The 18,292-nt window shown below is 47.9% G+C and overlaps 1 protein-coding gene across 1 annotated transcript in view; it reads right to left on the bottom strand.

Moving 5' to 3' along the window:
- The window catches only part of LOC148510565 (ATP-binding cassette sub-family C member 1-like), an 82,549-nt gene extending 66,453 nt beyond the window's left edge, over window positions 1–16,096 (bottom strand). Inside the window, exon 1 of the mRNA XM_088442750.1 lies at window positions 15,934–16,096. Coding sequence (XP_088298876.1) covers window positions 15,934–15,996 — 63 coding nt within the window. The 5' untranslated portion in view covers window positions 15,997–16,096. The remainder of the gene's footprint in view (window positions 1–15,933) is intronic.
- Between the last annotated feature and the right edge of the window lie 2,196 nt (window positions 16,097–18,292).

The following is an 18,292-nucleotide window of genomic DNA, read 5'->3' as shown; positions in this document are numbered from 1 at the left end:
ACGGTCAGATTTTGTTAAAGATCTGAATGATAACGATTGTAAAAATCATTCATATCTTAGGGCTCCCGGGGGGGACTTAAGGTTAGGCATCCCCCCGGGAGGTTAGGGTTAGGCTAGGGGGAGGGAGGGTTAGGCACCCCTGGGTGGGATTTAGGATTATGCACTCCCCGGGGGACTTAGGTTTAGGCGGCGGGGAAGGGGGGGATAGGTTTAGGCACTTAGAGGGGGTATTAGGGTTAGGCACTGGGGGGAAGGTTAGGGTTAGGCACCCCTAAGGAGGGTTAGGGGGGTTAGGTTAGTTGATACTTACCTGGGGACGATCGGGATTTTCAGCCGTGTTGGCCTGCCGCTGTCAGGATTTGGACTTGTGTCCGGCGGTAATTCGTTTGTATTCCCTAAATCTAACCCCCCCTCTAGTGACTCACCCTACCACCCCCCCCTTAGCCTAACCCTAATCTCCCACTAGTGCTTCACTCTAACACCCCCCCTTAGTCTAACTGTAACCTCCCACCCAGAGCCTAACCCTAACCCTTCCGTATCGCAGCCTAACCCTAATGTCGACATTCTGGCAATGTCGGACTGTAACATCCCCTTTTTTATAATTATCAACATTTGAAAATAATTTCCATAGATATTTGTGGACAACAATCCCCATCATTGCATGCATTTTAACCTTGATTATAATGTAATTTATTAACATTTTCCATGTTGCTGTTGAATAAATATTACATTTATAAAGCTCGGAGAAGTAGACAGTGCAGTGAGAAATACATCCAGTAACACAGGAATGGGGTTAATATTATAAATCAGAGACCAATCACATCCTGACATTGTGGGCAGCTATGCATTCCCCCATTTTTGCAGAAGGACACACTGCAGGGTGCAGTCTTGTCATGCTGGGGAGGAATAGAGGCTTAGGGGGATAGGGGCTTACGGCTTTTTATCTCTATGGAGTGATGTGTCAGGTGCTCTTTGACGCTAATTTACAATTTTGTTGCACAGCTGGACACATTCGCGCTGTATTATCGGTCAGTGTTATTTACAGTAATTATAGTGGGAGTCGGATTATTCTATGGTCGTTAAACCTGTCTGACTAGGACAGTGGCTAAAATCTAGATATAGGCAGCTAAAACTGATTAGTGAAAGAGCAAACTCAACACATCAGACAATTTCTCAACACAGCTGAAAAGAGCTGATTAAAAAGTGCAGGCAAAGCCTGGATCCGCACAATTTTTCATACTGCACAAGCGCCAAGTTAGATTACCATTGGTGGCGACTTTCACTCTGTCTCCTAACACTGCTTAGTAAATAGACCCCATAGTGTTTTGCATGCAGATACACCCGCAGACGCACACAGAATATAGGCATGCCGCATATCATTTTAATCAGCAGACGCTGCTTGTGCTAGCTATTTGCATCACTGTGTGAATAAGACGCATTTGAAGGTAAAAAGACGCACAAAAAAATGTTTGCGCTACCGAGTCACGCCACAGCTTGGCGTGATTAGAAGGGTTGTTTAACGCGCAAGGAGGCAAGATCTATGAGGACACAGTAGCGCTTTGTAAGGTGCTCCGGAACCCTTGTGGCAATATATAAACACAAAAGATAATAATAATAAATAGCTGTTGCCCGCCGCTTCGCCCACATTGTAGTTGCTCCTGGCCACACGATCAGCTGCGTTACACACAGGGTCTGCGCTAGGCTTTGCTGCGCCCAGCACCGCCCTGTGTTGCCGAACCTTCCCTCTTCCGCTGAGCTTACATAATCAAACTAGCACCGCGAGGGAGGGTGGGCATTTACCGCCGGTGCTCCGGGCGTGACAGACCAGCTTGCCCATGCCTGGAGCCACCACGTGTTACACAGATTGGCGGTTATCCGTGCCTTTATCCGCCACTCGCCCCAAGGCCACACGGCCATCTTACCTCCTTTGAGTATGGGCACTATGATATATAGCCTATCCTACTGTATTCCCTTATATGCCTATAGAGTTGTGAAGGCTTTATCAGAATCGGTTCAGTAGATTTTGAAATATCCTGGAGCAAACAGTCAGACAAAAATTCTAAAAATGGCTAATTTGGTCTAGGTACCCTTAAAACTATACATCTAAGTTCAAATTGCCTGAACATTTTACAATTACAGACAAAGTTACAATTTTATTTATATGTATTGATAATAATATTAATAATAATGAAGGGGAGGGAGTATATAAAGTACACGGCCCGCCATTTGGAGGTCTGACAGTGGCACATAATGGTAGGGAGGATGTGGCACCATATGCCAATCCACGACCCCACATGAGACTAAATAATTCTTGGGTAACGTGACACATGGCACGGAGCCAGAAAGGCTCGAAGAAGTGGACCTGAGATTACTCTCCGTGGTTCTGTCCACGCATATTCGCCTCTGAGGGTGCAGCCACTGGAAGGGGTAAAGTTTGTGCTTACTAGAAGTTACTGAGGAACAATCAGGGGTTATTTAAATGGTTAGAGGTAATATACTAGAATGTGTCCCTAGAGACGGAGGACCTCATTCAGAGCCGGTCGCACAGAGCGTGCGGTCGGTCTGAATGAGGGGAGAACCTCTTGAATTTTCAAGACATCCTCCTTTGTGGTGGTAAGGCTGTGAGTTACCTTACGACCGCCTAAGGTGATGGTCGCGATGGTCAAGTGAAGCAACTCCTTCTGTCAGCATCTGCGTTCCTAGCAATGCGAACGTGATCGCAGCCTGCGATCACCATCACGACCATCGGTTGCAATGTTGTGCGGCACCTGACCCTGGCCTCGTCCCTCATGGAAAGTGGGGATGACACGCCCCCGTCCCCGCACACAAATTCCTCTGCCTGTCAATCAGGCAGAGACAGACAGAGGCCCAGGGGCGTATTCATAATGGGTGCAGGGTGTGCGGTGCACATGGGCCCGTACCGCACACCTTGCACCCATATTATACTTACCTCTCTGGAGCCCCACGTTGGCGCCGGTATCAGCGCTGTAAAAACGTCTGGTAAATGGCCACTGCGGCCATTTTCCCATCGTTTTGCACATGCGCAGTACAGGGAAAATTGCCACTGTGGCCATTTTCACGGTGACCTGCGCATGTGATATAGACTCTACAGAGTCTATTACTGCGGCGCTGGCTGCACTTAGTGCGCTGCTGGCCGCCGGACTGAGAAGAGGAGGGCCCGTGACGGAGAGTGCACACGGGCCCCCTCCTCTCTAGGAACGCCCATGAGGAGGCCTGCACATGATCTCGCTGGACCTGTTCTGCACATGCTCAGAATGGGTCCTGCATTTGCACAGATTCCCGATGATCGGGAATCCGCATGAAAACTTGAATATGCGTCCTCTGCTGAATCAGCCCCAATATTAGTGTAAATAACAGAATTCATCTCCTTGTAGGATAGTTGTCATTGTACATTGTGTTTCTGACAGGTGTTCTATAGTACAGTTGTGTGATTTAAGAATAAGGGGTCTATTTACTAAGCAGTGTTAACGGACCTATCCATTACCCGACTTTGTGAACAATCCGACCAAGACCAGGAGGTTTTGGTCGCATTCTTCACAAAGTCAGGTAATGGATAGCCGGCAAGGACCAGCGATGCGCGTGCACGCTGGGTCCTTGCCGTCCCCGACTGTCTACTGAACATGCCCATCAACCTGACGACGGATGTCAGGTTCGGCATGTTTAGAGATAGGAGGTCGGGTTCCTTCACTGAGTGACGTTCAGACTTTCAGACAGCATAGTGGATACCCCCCTTTAGGAGACAGAGTGAAAAGTGATAAAGGTGCCAGCCAATCAGCTCCTTACTGCCATCTCACAGGCTGTGTTTGAAAAATGACAGTTGGGAGCTGATAGGCTGGCACCTTATCACTTTCTTATCACTTTTCACTCTGTCTCCGAACACTGCTTAGTAAATAGACTCTTAAACCACTATTCCAGTTTTTTGGTTCAAAGAACACGCTGTTAATGTGTCAAGGGCAGTAAATCACTCGAGCATAAAATGTGAACAAAGCACATGGACTTTTCATTGGGATATACAGAAGACACAGAGTTCTCAGCTCGTATGTAAATTACTGGTGATCTAATCCTAAAAAAAAAAAAAAACAGTGACAGGGCTATAGCAGCCTGGAAGGTGTGTATATAATGCAGTACAAAGTGTATGTAGGAAATTAGAGCAAGGGTGAGGCTGGTAGGATAATAAGCATGTTGAAAATGTTCCCTTTATAAATAACATTAGGTTATAATTATAAATATCATTTGTGATTACTATGCTTACAGGCATCACAGTGGCACAGTGGTTAGAATTGTTGCCTCACAGAAGGGTTGTGGGATCAGTTACATTCGGGGTCATATCTGTGTGTGGTTTGTATGAGTTTCCTGGCTCCGTCGTGTGCATACGCGAGACCCGGCTAGCGACGGGCACTCTGTCGCTCCGGGTCTCGCACCAAAGGGGGCGAGCTGTCGATGTTGAGTGACAGCTCGCCCCCTTTGGTGGGCAGGCCGGGGGGGTGGCTGCCCAAATGGAGGCGTTCCCATGAGAACGCCTGCCGTTTGGGGGCGGCCCCACTGACATCACAAGTGATGTCGGTGGAGAGCTTCCGGCTCTGTTAGAGTCGAAAGCTCTCTGGGGCTTGCGATGAATGAGACCCTACCACAAGGGTCTCGTCGCAAGCCCGATGGTCGCGATGGTCTTGTCCATCGCAACCATCATCATGGCCGCTCGCTATAGCTGTTGGTGGTCACCCACAGCTATGCGAGCGGCTAAGAGGCCGCTCCAAAAAAAAAAGCCCGGCCCTGATTCAGAGCGACCTGGTCTGAATCAGGCCCCGAGTGTGTTATTTATATAAATAAAGATAAGTAACTGTTGTTGTCACATATCATAGCATAGAGAACAAGAGGACTAATTACAAATAGCCCACGCAAATGACCTGCGGCCCGTTAGCCGTTAGTGGCTTCGTCATTGATTTAAACAAAAAACAAATAGAAAAAATGTACAAAAACGTAAAAGTACAAACCTAATATGGCTATATAATAAATGTATGCCGGCAGTTGAATACATTGGAAAATAATAAGGACAAAGTGACTGTAAATAAGTCATACTAATGTGCCAGATTGTCACTAATAAAATTAGTACCCTGTCCTATCGGGTACTAACTGGGAATGGAGCAGACACTGGGGTGGGCATGGCAGGCCGATAAAAATTTTGCTATGAGGACCCCTGGGCACTACACATTTATCAGCATGCAGGGAATAAGGAGGGATAACATGCAGGGAATAAGGAGGGATAACATGCACGGAATAAGGATGATAACATGCGGGGAATAAGGAGGGATAACATGCACGGAATAAGGAGGGATAACATGCGGGGAATAAGGAGGGATAACATGCGGGGAATAAGGAGGGATAACATGCGGGGAATAAGGAGGGATAACATGCGGGGAATAAGGAGGGATAACATGCGGGGAATAAGGAGGGATAACATGCGGGGAATAAGGAGGGATAACATGCGGGGAATAAGGAGGGATAACATGCACGGAATAAGGAGGGATAACATGCACGGAATAAGGAGGGATAACATGCACGGAATAAGGAGGGATAACATGCGGGGAATAAGGAGGGATAACATGCGGGGAATAAGGAGGGATAACATGCGGGGAATAAGGAGGGATAACATGCGGGGAATAAGGAGGGATAACATGCACGGAATAAGGAGGGATAACATGCGGGGAATAAGGAGGGAAAACATGCGGGGAATAAGGAGGGATAACATGCGGGGAATAAGGAGGGATAACATGCAGGGAATAAGGAGGGATAACATGCGGGGAATAAGGATGATAACATGCAGGGAATAAGGAGGGATAACATGCAGGGAATAAGGAGGGAAAACATGCGGGGAATAAGGAGGGATAACATGCGGGGAATAAGGAGGGATAACATGCGGGGAATAAGGAGGGATAACATGCGGGGAATAAGGAGGGATAACATGCGGGGAATAAGGAGGGATAACATGCGGGGAATAAGGAGGGATAACATGCGGGGAATAAGGAGGGAAAACATGCAGGGAATAAGGAGGGATAACATGCGGGGAATAAGGAGGGATAACATGCAGGGAATAAGGAGGGATAACATGCAGGGAATAAGGAGGGATAACATGCAGGGAATAAGGAGGGATAACATGCGGGGAATAAGGAGGGATAACATGCGGGGAATAAGGAGGGATAACATGCAGGGAATAAGGAGGGAAAACATGCAGGGAATAAGGAGGGAAAACATGCGGGGAATAAGGAGGGATAACATGCGGGGAATAAGGAGGGAAAACATGCAGGGAATAAGGAGGGATAACATGCGGGGAATAAGGAGGGATAACATGCGGGGAATAAGGAGGGAAAACATGCGGGGAATAAGGAGGGATAACATGCGGGGAATAAGGAGGGATAACATGCAGGGAATAAGGAGGGATAACATGCAGGGAATAAGGAGGGATAACATGCAGGGAATAAGGAGGGAAAACATGCGGGGAATAAGGAGGGATAACATGCGGGGAATAAGGAGGGAAAACATGCGGGGAATAAGGAGGGAAAACATGCAGGGAATAAGGAGGGATAACATGCGGGGAATAAGGAGGGATAACATGCGGGGAATAAGGAGGGATAACATGCAGGGAATAAGGAGGGAAAACATGCGGGGAATAAGGAGGGATAACATGCGGGGAATAAGGAGGGATAACATGCGGGGAATAAGGAGGGATAACATGCGGGGAATAAGGAGGGATAACATGCGGGGAATAAGGAGGGATAACATGCGGGGAATAAGGAGGGAAAACATGCAGGGAATAAGGAGGGATAACATGCGGGGAATAAGGAGGGATAACATGCAGGGAATAAGGAGGGATAACATGCAGGGAATAAGGAGGGATAACATGCGGGGAATAAGGAGGGATAACATGCGGGGAATAAGGAGGGATAACATGCAGGGAATAAGGAGGGATAACATGCGGGGAATAAGGATGATAACATGCAGGGAATAAGGAGGGATAACATGCAGGGAATAAGGAGGGAAAACATGCGGGGAATAAGGAGGGATAACATGCGGGGAATAAGGAGGGATAACATGCGGGGAATAAGGAGGGATAACATGCGGGGAATAAGGAGGGATAACATGCGGGGAATAAGGAGGGATAACATGCGGGGAATAAGGAGGGATAACATGCAGGGAATAAGGAGGGAAAACATGCAGGGAATAAGGAGGGATAACATGCGGGGAATAAGGAGGGATAACATGCGGGGAATAAGGAGGGATAACATGCAGGGAATAAGGAGGGATAACATGCGGGGAATAAGGATGATAACATGCAGGGAATAAGGAGGGATAACATGCAGGGAATAAGGAGGGAAAACATGCGGGGAATAAGGAGGGATAACATGCGGGGAATAAGGAGGGATAACATGCGGGGAATAAGGAGGGATAACATGCGGGGAATAAGGAGGGATAACATGCGGGGAATAAGGAGGGATAACATGCGGGGAATAAGGATGATAACATGCAGGGAATAAGGAGGGATAACATGCAGGGAATAAGGAGGGAAAACATGCGGGGAATAAGGAGGGATAACATGCGGGGAATAAGGAGGGATAACATGCGGGGAATAAGGAGGGATAACATGCGGGGAATAAGGAGGGATAACATGCGGGGAATAAGGAGGGATAACATGCGGGGAATAAGGAGGGATAACATGCAGGGAATAAGGAGGGATAACATGCGGGGAATAAGGATGATAACATGCAGGGAATAAGGAGGGATAACATGCAGGGAATAAGGAGGGATAACATGCAGGGAATAAGGAGGGAAAACATGCGGGGAATAAGGAGGGATAACATGCGGGGAATAAGGAGGGATAACATGCGGGGAATAAGGAGGGATAACATGCGGGGAATAAGGAGGGATAACATGCGGGGAATAAGGAGGGATAACATGCAGGGAATAAGGAGGGATAACATGCGGGGAATAAGGAGGGAAAACATGCAGGGAATAAGGAGGGATAACATGCGGGGAATAAGGAGGGATAACATGCAGGGAATAAGGAGGGATAACATGCAGGGAATAAGGAGGGATAACATGCGGGGAATAAGGAGGGATAACATGCGGGGAATAAGGAGGGATAACATGCGGGGAATAAGGAGGGATAACATGCGGGGAATAAGGAGGGATAACATGCGGGGAATAAGGAGGGATAACATGCAGGGAATAAGGAGGGAAAACATGCAGGGAATAAGGAGGGAAAACATGCGGGGAATAAGGAGGGATAACATGCGGGGAATAAGGAGGGAAAACATGCAGGGAATAAGGAGGGATAACATGCGGGGAATAAGGAGGGATAACATGCGGGGAATAAGGAGGGAAAACATGCGGGGAATAAGGAGGGATAACATGCGGGGAATAAGGAGGGATAACATGCAGGGAATAAGGAGGGATAACATGCAGGGAATAAGGAGGGATAACATGCAGGGAATAAGGAGGGAAAACATGCGGGGAATAAGGAGGGATAACATGCGGGGAATAAGGAGGGATAACATGCGGGGAATAAGGAGGGATAACATGCGGGGAATAAGGATGATAACATGCAGGGAATAAGGAGGGATAACATGCAGGGAATAAGGAGGGAAAACATGCGGGGAATAAGGAGGGATAACATGCGGGGAATAAGGAGGGATAACATGCGGGGAATAAGGAGGGATAACATGCGGGGAATAAGGAGGGATAACATGCGGGGAATAAGGAGGGATAACATGCGGGGAATAAGGATGATAACATGCAGGGAATAAGGAGGGATAACATGCAGGGAATAAGGAGGGAAAACATGCGGGGAATAAGGAGGGATAACATGCGGGGAATAAGGAGGGATAACATGCGGGGAATAAGGAGGGATAACATGCGGGGAATAAGGAGGGATAACATGCGGGGAATAAGGAGGGATAACATGCGGGGAATAAGGAGGGATAACATGCGGGGAATAAGGAGGGATAACATGCAGGGAATAAGGAGGGATAACATGCGGGGAATAAGGATGATAACATGCAGGGAATAAGGAGGGATAACATGCAGGGAATAAGGAGGGATAACATGCAGGGAATAAGGAGGGAAAACATGCGGGGAATAAGGAGGGAAAACATGCGGGGAATAAGGAGGGATAACATGCGGGGAATAAGGAGGGATAACATGCGGGGAATAAGGAGGGATAACATGCGGGGAATAAGGAGGGATAACATGCGGGGAATAAGGAGGGATAACATGCGGGGAATAAGGATGATAACATGCGGGGAATAAGGAGGGATAACATGCAGGGAATAAGGAGGGAAAACATGCGGGGAATAAGGAGGGATAACATGCGGGGAATAAGGAGGGATAACATGCGGGGAATAAGGAGGGATAACATGCGGGGAATAAGGAGGGATAACATGCGGGGAATAAGGAGGGATAACATGCGGGGAATAAGGAGGGATAACATGCGGGGAATAAGGAGGGATAACATGCGGGGAATAAGGATGATAACATGCAGGGAATAAGGAGGGATAACATGCAGGGAATAAGGAGGGATAACATGCAGGGAATAAGGAGGGAAAACATGCGGGGAATAAGGAGGGATAACATGCGGGGAATAAGGAGGGATAACATGCGGGGAATAAGGAGGGATAACATGCGGGGAATAAGGAGGGATAACATGCGGGGAATAAGGAGGGATAACATGCGGGGAATAAGGAGGGATAACATGCGGGGAATAAGGAGGGAAAACATGCGGGGAATAAGGAGGGATAACATGCGGGGAATAAGGAGGGATAACATGCGGGGAATAAGGAGGGATAACATGCAGGGAATAAGGAGGGATAACATGCGGGGAATAAGGAGGGATAACATGCGGGGAATAAGGAGGGATAACATGCGGGGAATAAGGAGGGATAACATGCGGGGAATAAGGAGGGATAACATGCGGGGAATAAGGAGGGATAACATGCAGGGAATAAGGAGGGAAAACATGCAGGGAATAAGGAGGGAAAACATGCGGGGAATAAGGAGGGATAACATGCGGGGAATAAGGAGGGAAAACATGCAGGGAATAAGGAGGGATAACATGCGGGGAATAAGGAGGGATAACATGCGGGGAATAAGGAGGGAAAACATGCGGGGAATAAGGAGGGATAACATGCGGGGAATAAGGAGGGATAACATGCGGGGAATAAGGAGGGATAACATGCAGGGAATAAGGAGGGATAACATGCAGGGAATAAGGAGGGAAAACATGCGGGGAATAAGGAGGGATAACATGCGGGGAATAAGGAGGGAAAACATGCGGGGAATAAGGAGGGAAAACATGCAGGGAATAAGGAGGGATAACATGCGGGGAATAAGGAGGGATAACATGCGGGGAATAAGGAGGGATAACATGCGGGGAATAAGGAGGGAAAACATGCGGGGAATAAGGAGGGATAACATGCGGGGAATAAGGAGGGATAACATGCGGGGAATAAGGAGGGATAACATGCGGGGAATAAGGAGGGATAACATGCGGGGAATAAGGAGGGATAACATGCGGGGAATAAGGAGGGATAACATGCAGGGAATAAGGAGGGAAAACATGCAGGGAATAAGGAGGGAAAACATGCAGGGAATAAGGAGGGAAAACATGCAGGGAATAAGGAGGGATAACATGCGGGGAATAAGGAGGGATAACATGCAGGGAATAAGGAGGGAAAACATGCAGGGAATAAGGAGGGAAAACATGCGGGGAATAAGGAGGGATAACATGCGGGGAATAAGGAGGGATAACTTGCGGGGAATAAGGAGGGATAACATGCGGGGAATAAGGAGGGATAACATGCGGGGAATAAGGAGGGATAACATGCGGGGAATAAGGAGGGAAAACATGCGGGGAATAAGGAGGGAAAACATGCAGGGAATAAGGAGGGATAACATGCGGGGAATAAGGAGGGATAACATGCGGGGAATAAGGAGGGATAACATGCGGGGAATAAGGAGGGATAACATGCGGGGAATAAGGAGGGATAACATGCGGGGAATAAGGAGGGATAACATGCGGGGAATAAGGAGGGATAACATGCGGGGAATAAGGAGGGATAACATGCGGGGAATAAGGAGGGATAACATGCGGGGAATAAGGAGGGATAACATGCGGGGAATAAGGAGGGATAACAGGCAGGGAATAAGGAGGGAAAACAGGCAGGGAATAAGGAGGGAAAACATGCAGGGAATAAGGAGGGATAACATGCGGGGAATAAGGAGGGATAACATGCGGGGAATAAGGAGGGATAACATGCGGGGAATAAGGAGGGATAACAGGCAGGGAATAAGGAGGGATAACAGGCAGGGAATAAGGAGGGAAAACATGCAGGGAATAAGGAGGGATAACATGCGGGGAATAAGGAGGGATAACATGCGGGGAATAAGGAGGGATAACATGCGGGGAATAAGGAGGGATAACAGGCAGGGAATAAGGAGGGATAACATGCAGGGAATAAGGAGGGAAAACATGCAGGGAATAAGGAGGGATAACATGCGGGGAATAAGGAGGGATAACATGCAGGGAATAAGGAGGGAAAACATGCAGGGAATAAGGAGGGAAAACATGCGGGGAATAAGGAGGGATAACATGCGGGGAATAAGGAGGGAAAACATGCAGGGAATAAGGAGGGATAACATGCGGGGAATAAGGAGGGATAACATGCGGGGAATAAGGAGGGATAACATGCGGGGAATAAGGAGGGATAACATGCGGGGAATAAGGAGGGATAACATGCGGGGAATAAGGAGGGATAACATGCGGGGAATAAGGAGGGATAACATGCGAGGAATAAGGAGGGATAACATGAACATGCGGGGAATAAGGAGGGAAAACATGCGGGGAATAAGGAGGGATAACATGCGGGGAATAAGGAGGGATAACATGCACGGAATAAGGAGGGATAACATGAACATGCGGGGAATAAGGAGGGATAACATGCGGGGAATAAGGAGGGATAACATGCGGGGAATAAGGAGGGATAACATGCACGGAATAAGGAGGGATAACATGCGGGGAATAAGGAGGGAAAACATGCACGGAATAAGGAGGGATAACATGCGGGGAATAAGGAGGGATAACATGCGGGGAATAAGGAGGGATAACATGCGGGGAATAAGGAGGGATAACATGCAGGGAATAAGGAGGGAAAACATGCAGGGAATAAGGAGGGATAACATGCGGGGAATAAGGAGGGATAACATGCAGGGAATAAGGAGGGAAAACATGCGGGGAATAAGGAGGGATAACATGCGGGGAATAAGGAGGGATAACATGCGGGGAATAAGGAGGGATAACATGCGAGGAATAAGGAGGGATAACATGAACATGCGGGGAATAAGGAGGGATAACATGCGGGGAATAAGGAGGGATAACATGCACGGAATAAGGAGGGATAACATGCGGGGAATAAGGAGGGAAAACATGCACGGAATAAGGAGGGATAACATGCGGGGAATAAGGAGGGAAAACATGCGGGGAATAAGGAGGGATAACATGCACGGAATAAGGAGGGATAACATGCGGGGAATAAGGAGGGATAACATGCGGGGAATAAGGAGGGATAACATGCGGGGAATAAGGAGGGATAACATGCGGGGAATAAGGAGGGATAACATGCGGGGAATAAGGAGGGATAACATGCGGGGAATAAGGAGGGATAACATGCGGGGAATAAGGAGGGAAAACATGCGGGGAATAAGGAGGGATAACATGCGGGGAATAAGGAGGGATAACATGCGGGAAATAAGGAGGGATAACATGCACGGAATAAGGAGGGATAACATGCGGGGAATAAGGAGGGAAAACATGCGGGGAATAAGGAGGGATAACATGCGGGGAATAAGGAGGGATAACATGCGGGGAATAAGGAGGGATAACATGCGGGGAATAAGGAGGGATAACATGCGGGGAATAAGGAGGGATAACATGCGGGGAATAAGGAGGGATAACATGCGGGGAATAAGGAGGGAAAACATGCGGGGAATAAGGATGATAACATGCGGGGAATAAGGAGGGATAACATGCGGGGAATAAGGAGGGATAACATGCGGGGAATAAGGAGGGATAACATGCGGGGAATAAGGAGGGATAACATGCACGGAATAAGGAGGGATAACATGCGGGGAATAAGGTGGGATAACATGCGGGGAATAAGGAGGGATAACATGCGGGGAATAAGGAGGGAAAACATGCGGGGAATAAGGAGGGATAACATGCGGGGAATAAGGAGGGATAACATGCGGGGAATAAGGAGGGATAACATGCGGTGAATAAGGAGGAATAACAGGCGGGGAATAAGGAGGGATAACATGCGGGGAATAAGGAGGGATAACATGCGGGGAATAAGGAGGGAAAACATGCGGGGAATAAGGAGGGATAACATGCGGGGAATAAGGAGAGATAACATGCGGTGAATAAGGAGGGATAACATGCAGGGAATAAGGAGGGATAACATGCGGGGAATAAGGAGGGATAACATGCGGGGAATAAGGACGGATAACATGCGGGGAATAAGGACGGATAACATGCGGGGAATAAGGAGGGATAACATGCGGGGAATAAGGAGGGATAACATGCGGGGAATAAGGAGGGATAACATGCAGGAAATAAGGAGGGATAACATGCGGGGAATAAGGAGGGATAACATGCGGGGAATAAGGAGGGATAACATGCGGGGAATAAGGGGGGATAACATGCGGGGAATAAGGGGGGATAACATGCGGGGAATAAGGAGGGATAACATGCGGGGAATAAGGACGGATAACATGCGGGGAATAAGGACGGATAACATGCGGGGAATAAGGAGGGAAAACATGCGGGGAATAAGGACGGATAACATGCGGGGAATAAGGACGGATAACATGCGGGGAATAAGGAGGGATAACATGCGGGGAATAAGGAGGGATAACATGCGGGGAATAAGGATGATAACATGCGGGGAATAAGGAGGGATAACATGCGGGGAATAAGGAGGGATAACATGCGGTGAATAAGGAGGGATAACATGCGGGGAATAAGGAGGGATAACATGCGGGGAATAAGGATGATAACATGCGGGGAATAAGGACGGATAACATGCGGGGAATAAGGACGGATAACATGCGGGGAATGAGGGAAAACATGCGGGGAATAAGGACGGATAACATGCGGGGAATAAGGACGGATAACATGCGGGGAATAAGGAGGGAAAACATGCGGGGAATAAGGAGGGATAACATGCGGGGAATAAGGAGGGAAAACATGCAGGGAATAAGGACGGATAACATGCAGGGAATAAGGATGGATAACATGCGGGGAATAAGGATGATAACATGCGGGGAATAAGGATGGATAACATGTAGGGAATAAGGACAGATAACATGCAGGGAATAAGTATGTATAACATGCAGGGAATAAGGGTGGATAACATGCAGGGAATGAGGGGTTTGGTATAAAAAATCTACAAGAAAAAGATAGCCAAATGGGCCGAGTTCAATTGAAAGTGCTTGTTTGGGAGGGCTAAAGGATTTCTTCTTGCACTCCCCTCAAGATGCGAGGAGAAATTCCTGAAGGTAGAAAGTGCTGATAAATAGTGCGCTGTAAAGAAATAGGATATGCTAGCAGACAATATACAAAGGGATGCACATCTACAACCCAAAAAGCATGCAATAAAAAATAATATGTATATATGATTCTGCGCTTCCTATCTCCACATGTAAACCACTGTATAAGTAGAATCAATGGATTAAACCACTGAAACACATCGTAAATAGTCCAGTAGCGGTCCTTCTGTAAAGGTTAATCCACCTTATTAGCAAAAATGTTCAACAGATGTTTGTATCCTGGATCTGAAACAACAGTAGTATCTCCCAAACAATGGGTGAATGCAAGAACAAAAAAAAGAAAAGAAGGTTTTGCACTATGATAAAAGGTAAATTTAATGAAAAAAATGCACTTACAAGATCAAATGGATAAAACAGCATAGAACACAAATCTGTTTTTTTCCGAGAATGTAAGCTCTTGCGAGCAGGGCCCTCTACCCTCTTGTGCTTCTCCTTACTTTATGTTCATCTACTTCTTACTCACCCCTAGGACACCTAACACTTGTTGCCTATGCTTTGTTGCTTAATTCGGTGTTATGGCCACCTATGTATCAATGTATATTATCCATGTCCTTGTCCTTCATTGTATTGTATTTTACTGTAAGTCATTTTTTGGTTATGTACCTTGTAAGACGCTGCGGAACACTTGTGGCACCATATAAATAAACGATAATAATAATAATAATAATAATAATAATAATAATAAAGGACCTCTACTGGACTATATACAATGAGACTATGTGTTTCAGTGGTTTAATCCATTGATTCTACTTATACAGTGGTTTACATGTGGAGATAGGAAGTGCGGAATCATATATACTTATTATTTTTTACTGCGAGGAGAAATTCGACAAAAGTGCCAGGCGCACAGCTGTGTGCCGGCTTAGCGTGACGCTAACAGCCGTGCGGCTCTCGTGACTAAACACCCAGGTTAAGGCACGGCTGGACAACATGCCCAACTTTACCAGCAGACCCTCACCATGAATTACTATGTAGAACTGTCAGAAATAAGTGTGACCGTATCACCATCCCCACTGTCAGGGATCACAATGCCACCCTTCCTCACTAGTTATTTCAGTTATATTAGTAAATATGTTATTAACAGAGATCACATTACAGAAATGATTATGTTAATTATTAATCCTACTGGACTACAGTTTTCTTATCACTGTTTTATTACTACAAGCTATGAGGACTGCTACAATAATCACTTCCTAACATCTGACATCCAGGCTGCAGGATCAGAAACAAGCAACACTGTTACTATTGATGTTACATTACCTTCCCACTGACTGAGATCCGTTCATAGGCAACACTGCTTCTTCCAGTGACTGATTTCAGCATTGTCCTTATGCAGCAGCGCACAGAGCCCCCAGTAATTGACTCTGTGTATATATCCTATGAGTGATCTCCTGGTAAGGTGGGAGTAGGTCCAGTCTACAGTGCAGACCCCATCACACAGCCGTACATGCTCACTGAGCCATCCCGTGCTTCTCTGCCGCATGGAGCGCCCCCTTGTGGCACTGACTGCACTCTCCTTCCTGGTCTATTCATTCACATTCTCTGTCCTAGTCACATTACAGTAACATAAGGGCCACCAATCACAGGCTGAGCTAACGACAGCCAGCCAACTGCATGCATAGCTCTGTGTGACCGACAGTCAGCCAATGGACAGTAAGCTCTGCTGGTTACACTCACCTTCAGCCAATGACAAGCTAAGCTGCAGTTGTGCTTTTTGGTGAGAGTAGTAGTAGTTTCAAGTTTCAACTTCCCATGAGACCGCCCCTCCCACCCCCCTCTTCGTTCTGAGGCACAGAGTACTCCTAATTCTTTACGCAGGGGGTCTTCAACCTTGGCACTCCAGCTGCTTGTGGAACTACAAATCCAAGCATGCACTGCCACCTTTTTGATATAACAGCATGCTAAAACTATGGCAGTGCATGCTGGGATGTGTAGTTCCACAGCAGCTGGAGGGCCAAGGTTGAAGACCCCTGCTTTACAGTGTGGGAAAGCAATATGCAATGAATGGTACATAGAATGTGGCTGCATCATGTCACCTGCATGCCTAGCTTAGCTGACTAGCACAGCATTTAGGGACTTATTCAGATGGAAACAGGATTTGCTTCTTTTTTTTTTTGTCTCAAGTTGCAATTTTCTTTATTAAGCATTATACATGCATTTTTTTTTTCAGTCACAAACGTGGTTTGTTATTGTGTACAATGAGAGGTCTTAGACCAGAACTGGAATGGTCATGAAGTCACGGTTGTTGCCAGTGGCATATATTCATCCCAGACGCCCGGAGGCAAGTTATAATTTGGTGCCCCCCGTCACAGCCCGTGACACTGTAGTGTAGCATTTCACATGCAGATGCACCCACAGTTGCACACAGAATATAAGCATGCTACAGATCATCTTAATCAGCAGAAGCTCCTTGTGCATCCTATTCAGATCGCTGTGTGAATAAGATGCATTTGAAGGGAAAAATTGACACGAAAATATGCTCGGCGCTACCGCATTATAGATGTCTGTGGACACATCTGTATGCATTAGTCACAGATAAGAGAGTGACCTGTATGGTGCAATTAGTATGAGGCTCAGAGTTCTCCTGATGGAGGCGAAAGCCACCTGATGTTGGGTGAGGAGCCCTCCTGCTACCCCTAATGGAGGGGGAAACCAACTGATGTGGTGACTTTGAGGACTAAGGGGGTCATTCAGACCCGCTCGCGAGCGCAGGACGCTCGCAAGCGGGTCGATGTTCCCCCACTGCGCATGCGCACGACGGAGGGAGCTCCGTCGTGCGCATGCGCGAGACCCGGCGAGCGACAGGCTCTCCATCGCTCCGGGTCTCGCACGTTCCCATGGGAACGCCTACCGTCTGAAGCCGGCCCCACAGCTATGCGAGCGGCCAGGAGGCCGCTCCATTTTCATGGAGGAGGGCACTGATTCAGAGCGAGCGCTCTGGTCAGAGCGTTCGGCTCTGAATCAGGCCCTAAGTTTAAGTCATACTTGCCAACAATCAGCTCCAGCCTTCCGGGAGAGAGCTGATTGTTTGCTAACAGCGGGGGCGGTCATTGACGGCACATTGGGGGCAGAGCCACGTGATCACGTCATTGTGGCTCCGCCCCCTCTTCACAATGCCGTTATTTTCAGCATTGTGAAGCAGGGGGCGGGGCCACATTGATGCGATTCAGCGCGAATCGCGTCACCGGCCCCGCCGTTGCAGGGGTTTCTAGTTTTTTCAGGGGCGAGGTCGGGAGGGTTGCAGGCTTCCGGGAGGCTTGTCTGTCTTATGGGGGGCCGGGAGTGGCACCCGAAAATTGGGAGGCTCCCGGCCAAATCGGGAGGGTAGGCAAGCCCGGTTTAAGTCAAGATACTGTAAGACTGCCACTGTGGTGGGACTACAAATCACAAAATGCCCAGTCTAGTGCCGACTGCTTCACATTACCAGGAAGTTGCTCCACCAAAGATCTGCCCCCAGACGCAGTCGCTGGTGCCCCAGGCCTCCGCCTCCCATGCCCTTTTACCCACAGCTCTGTTCGATGCATTCTCGTTGACATCCAGCTCTTGGAAGATCTGCAGCCGCACTTATCCTCGGGCCAGCCACTCAGGACTCTGCTGCGGCTAGGGCTGCCACCAGGGA

Source organism: Taudactylus pleione, unplaced genomic scaffold (genome assembly GCF_031769625.1).
Source record: "Taudactylus pleione unplaced genomic scaffold, aTauple2 ptg000316l, whole genome shotgun sequence".
NCBI classification, from domain to species: domain Eukaryota; kingdom Metazoa; phylum Chordata; class Amphibia; order Anura; family Myobatrachidae; genus Taudactylus; species Taudactylus pleione.
The sequence above is the reverse complement of the archived record's forward strand: the minus strand, read 5'-3'. Positions and strand labels throughout refer to the sequence as shown.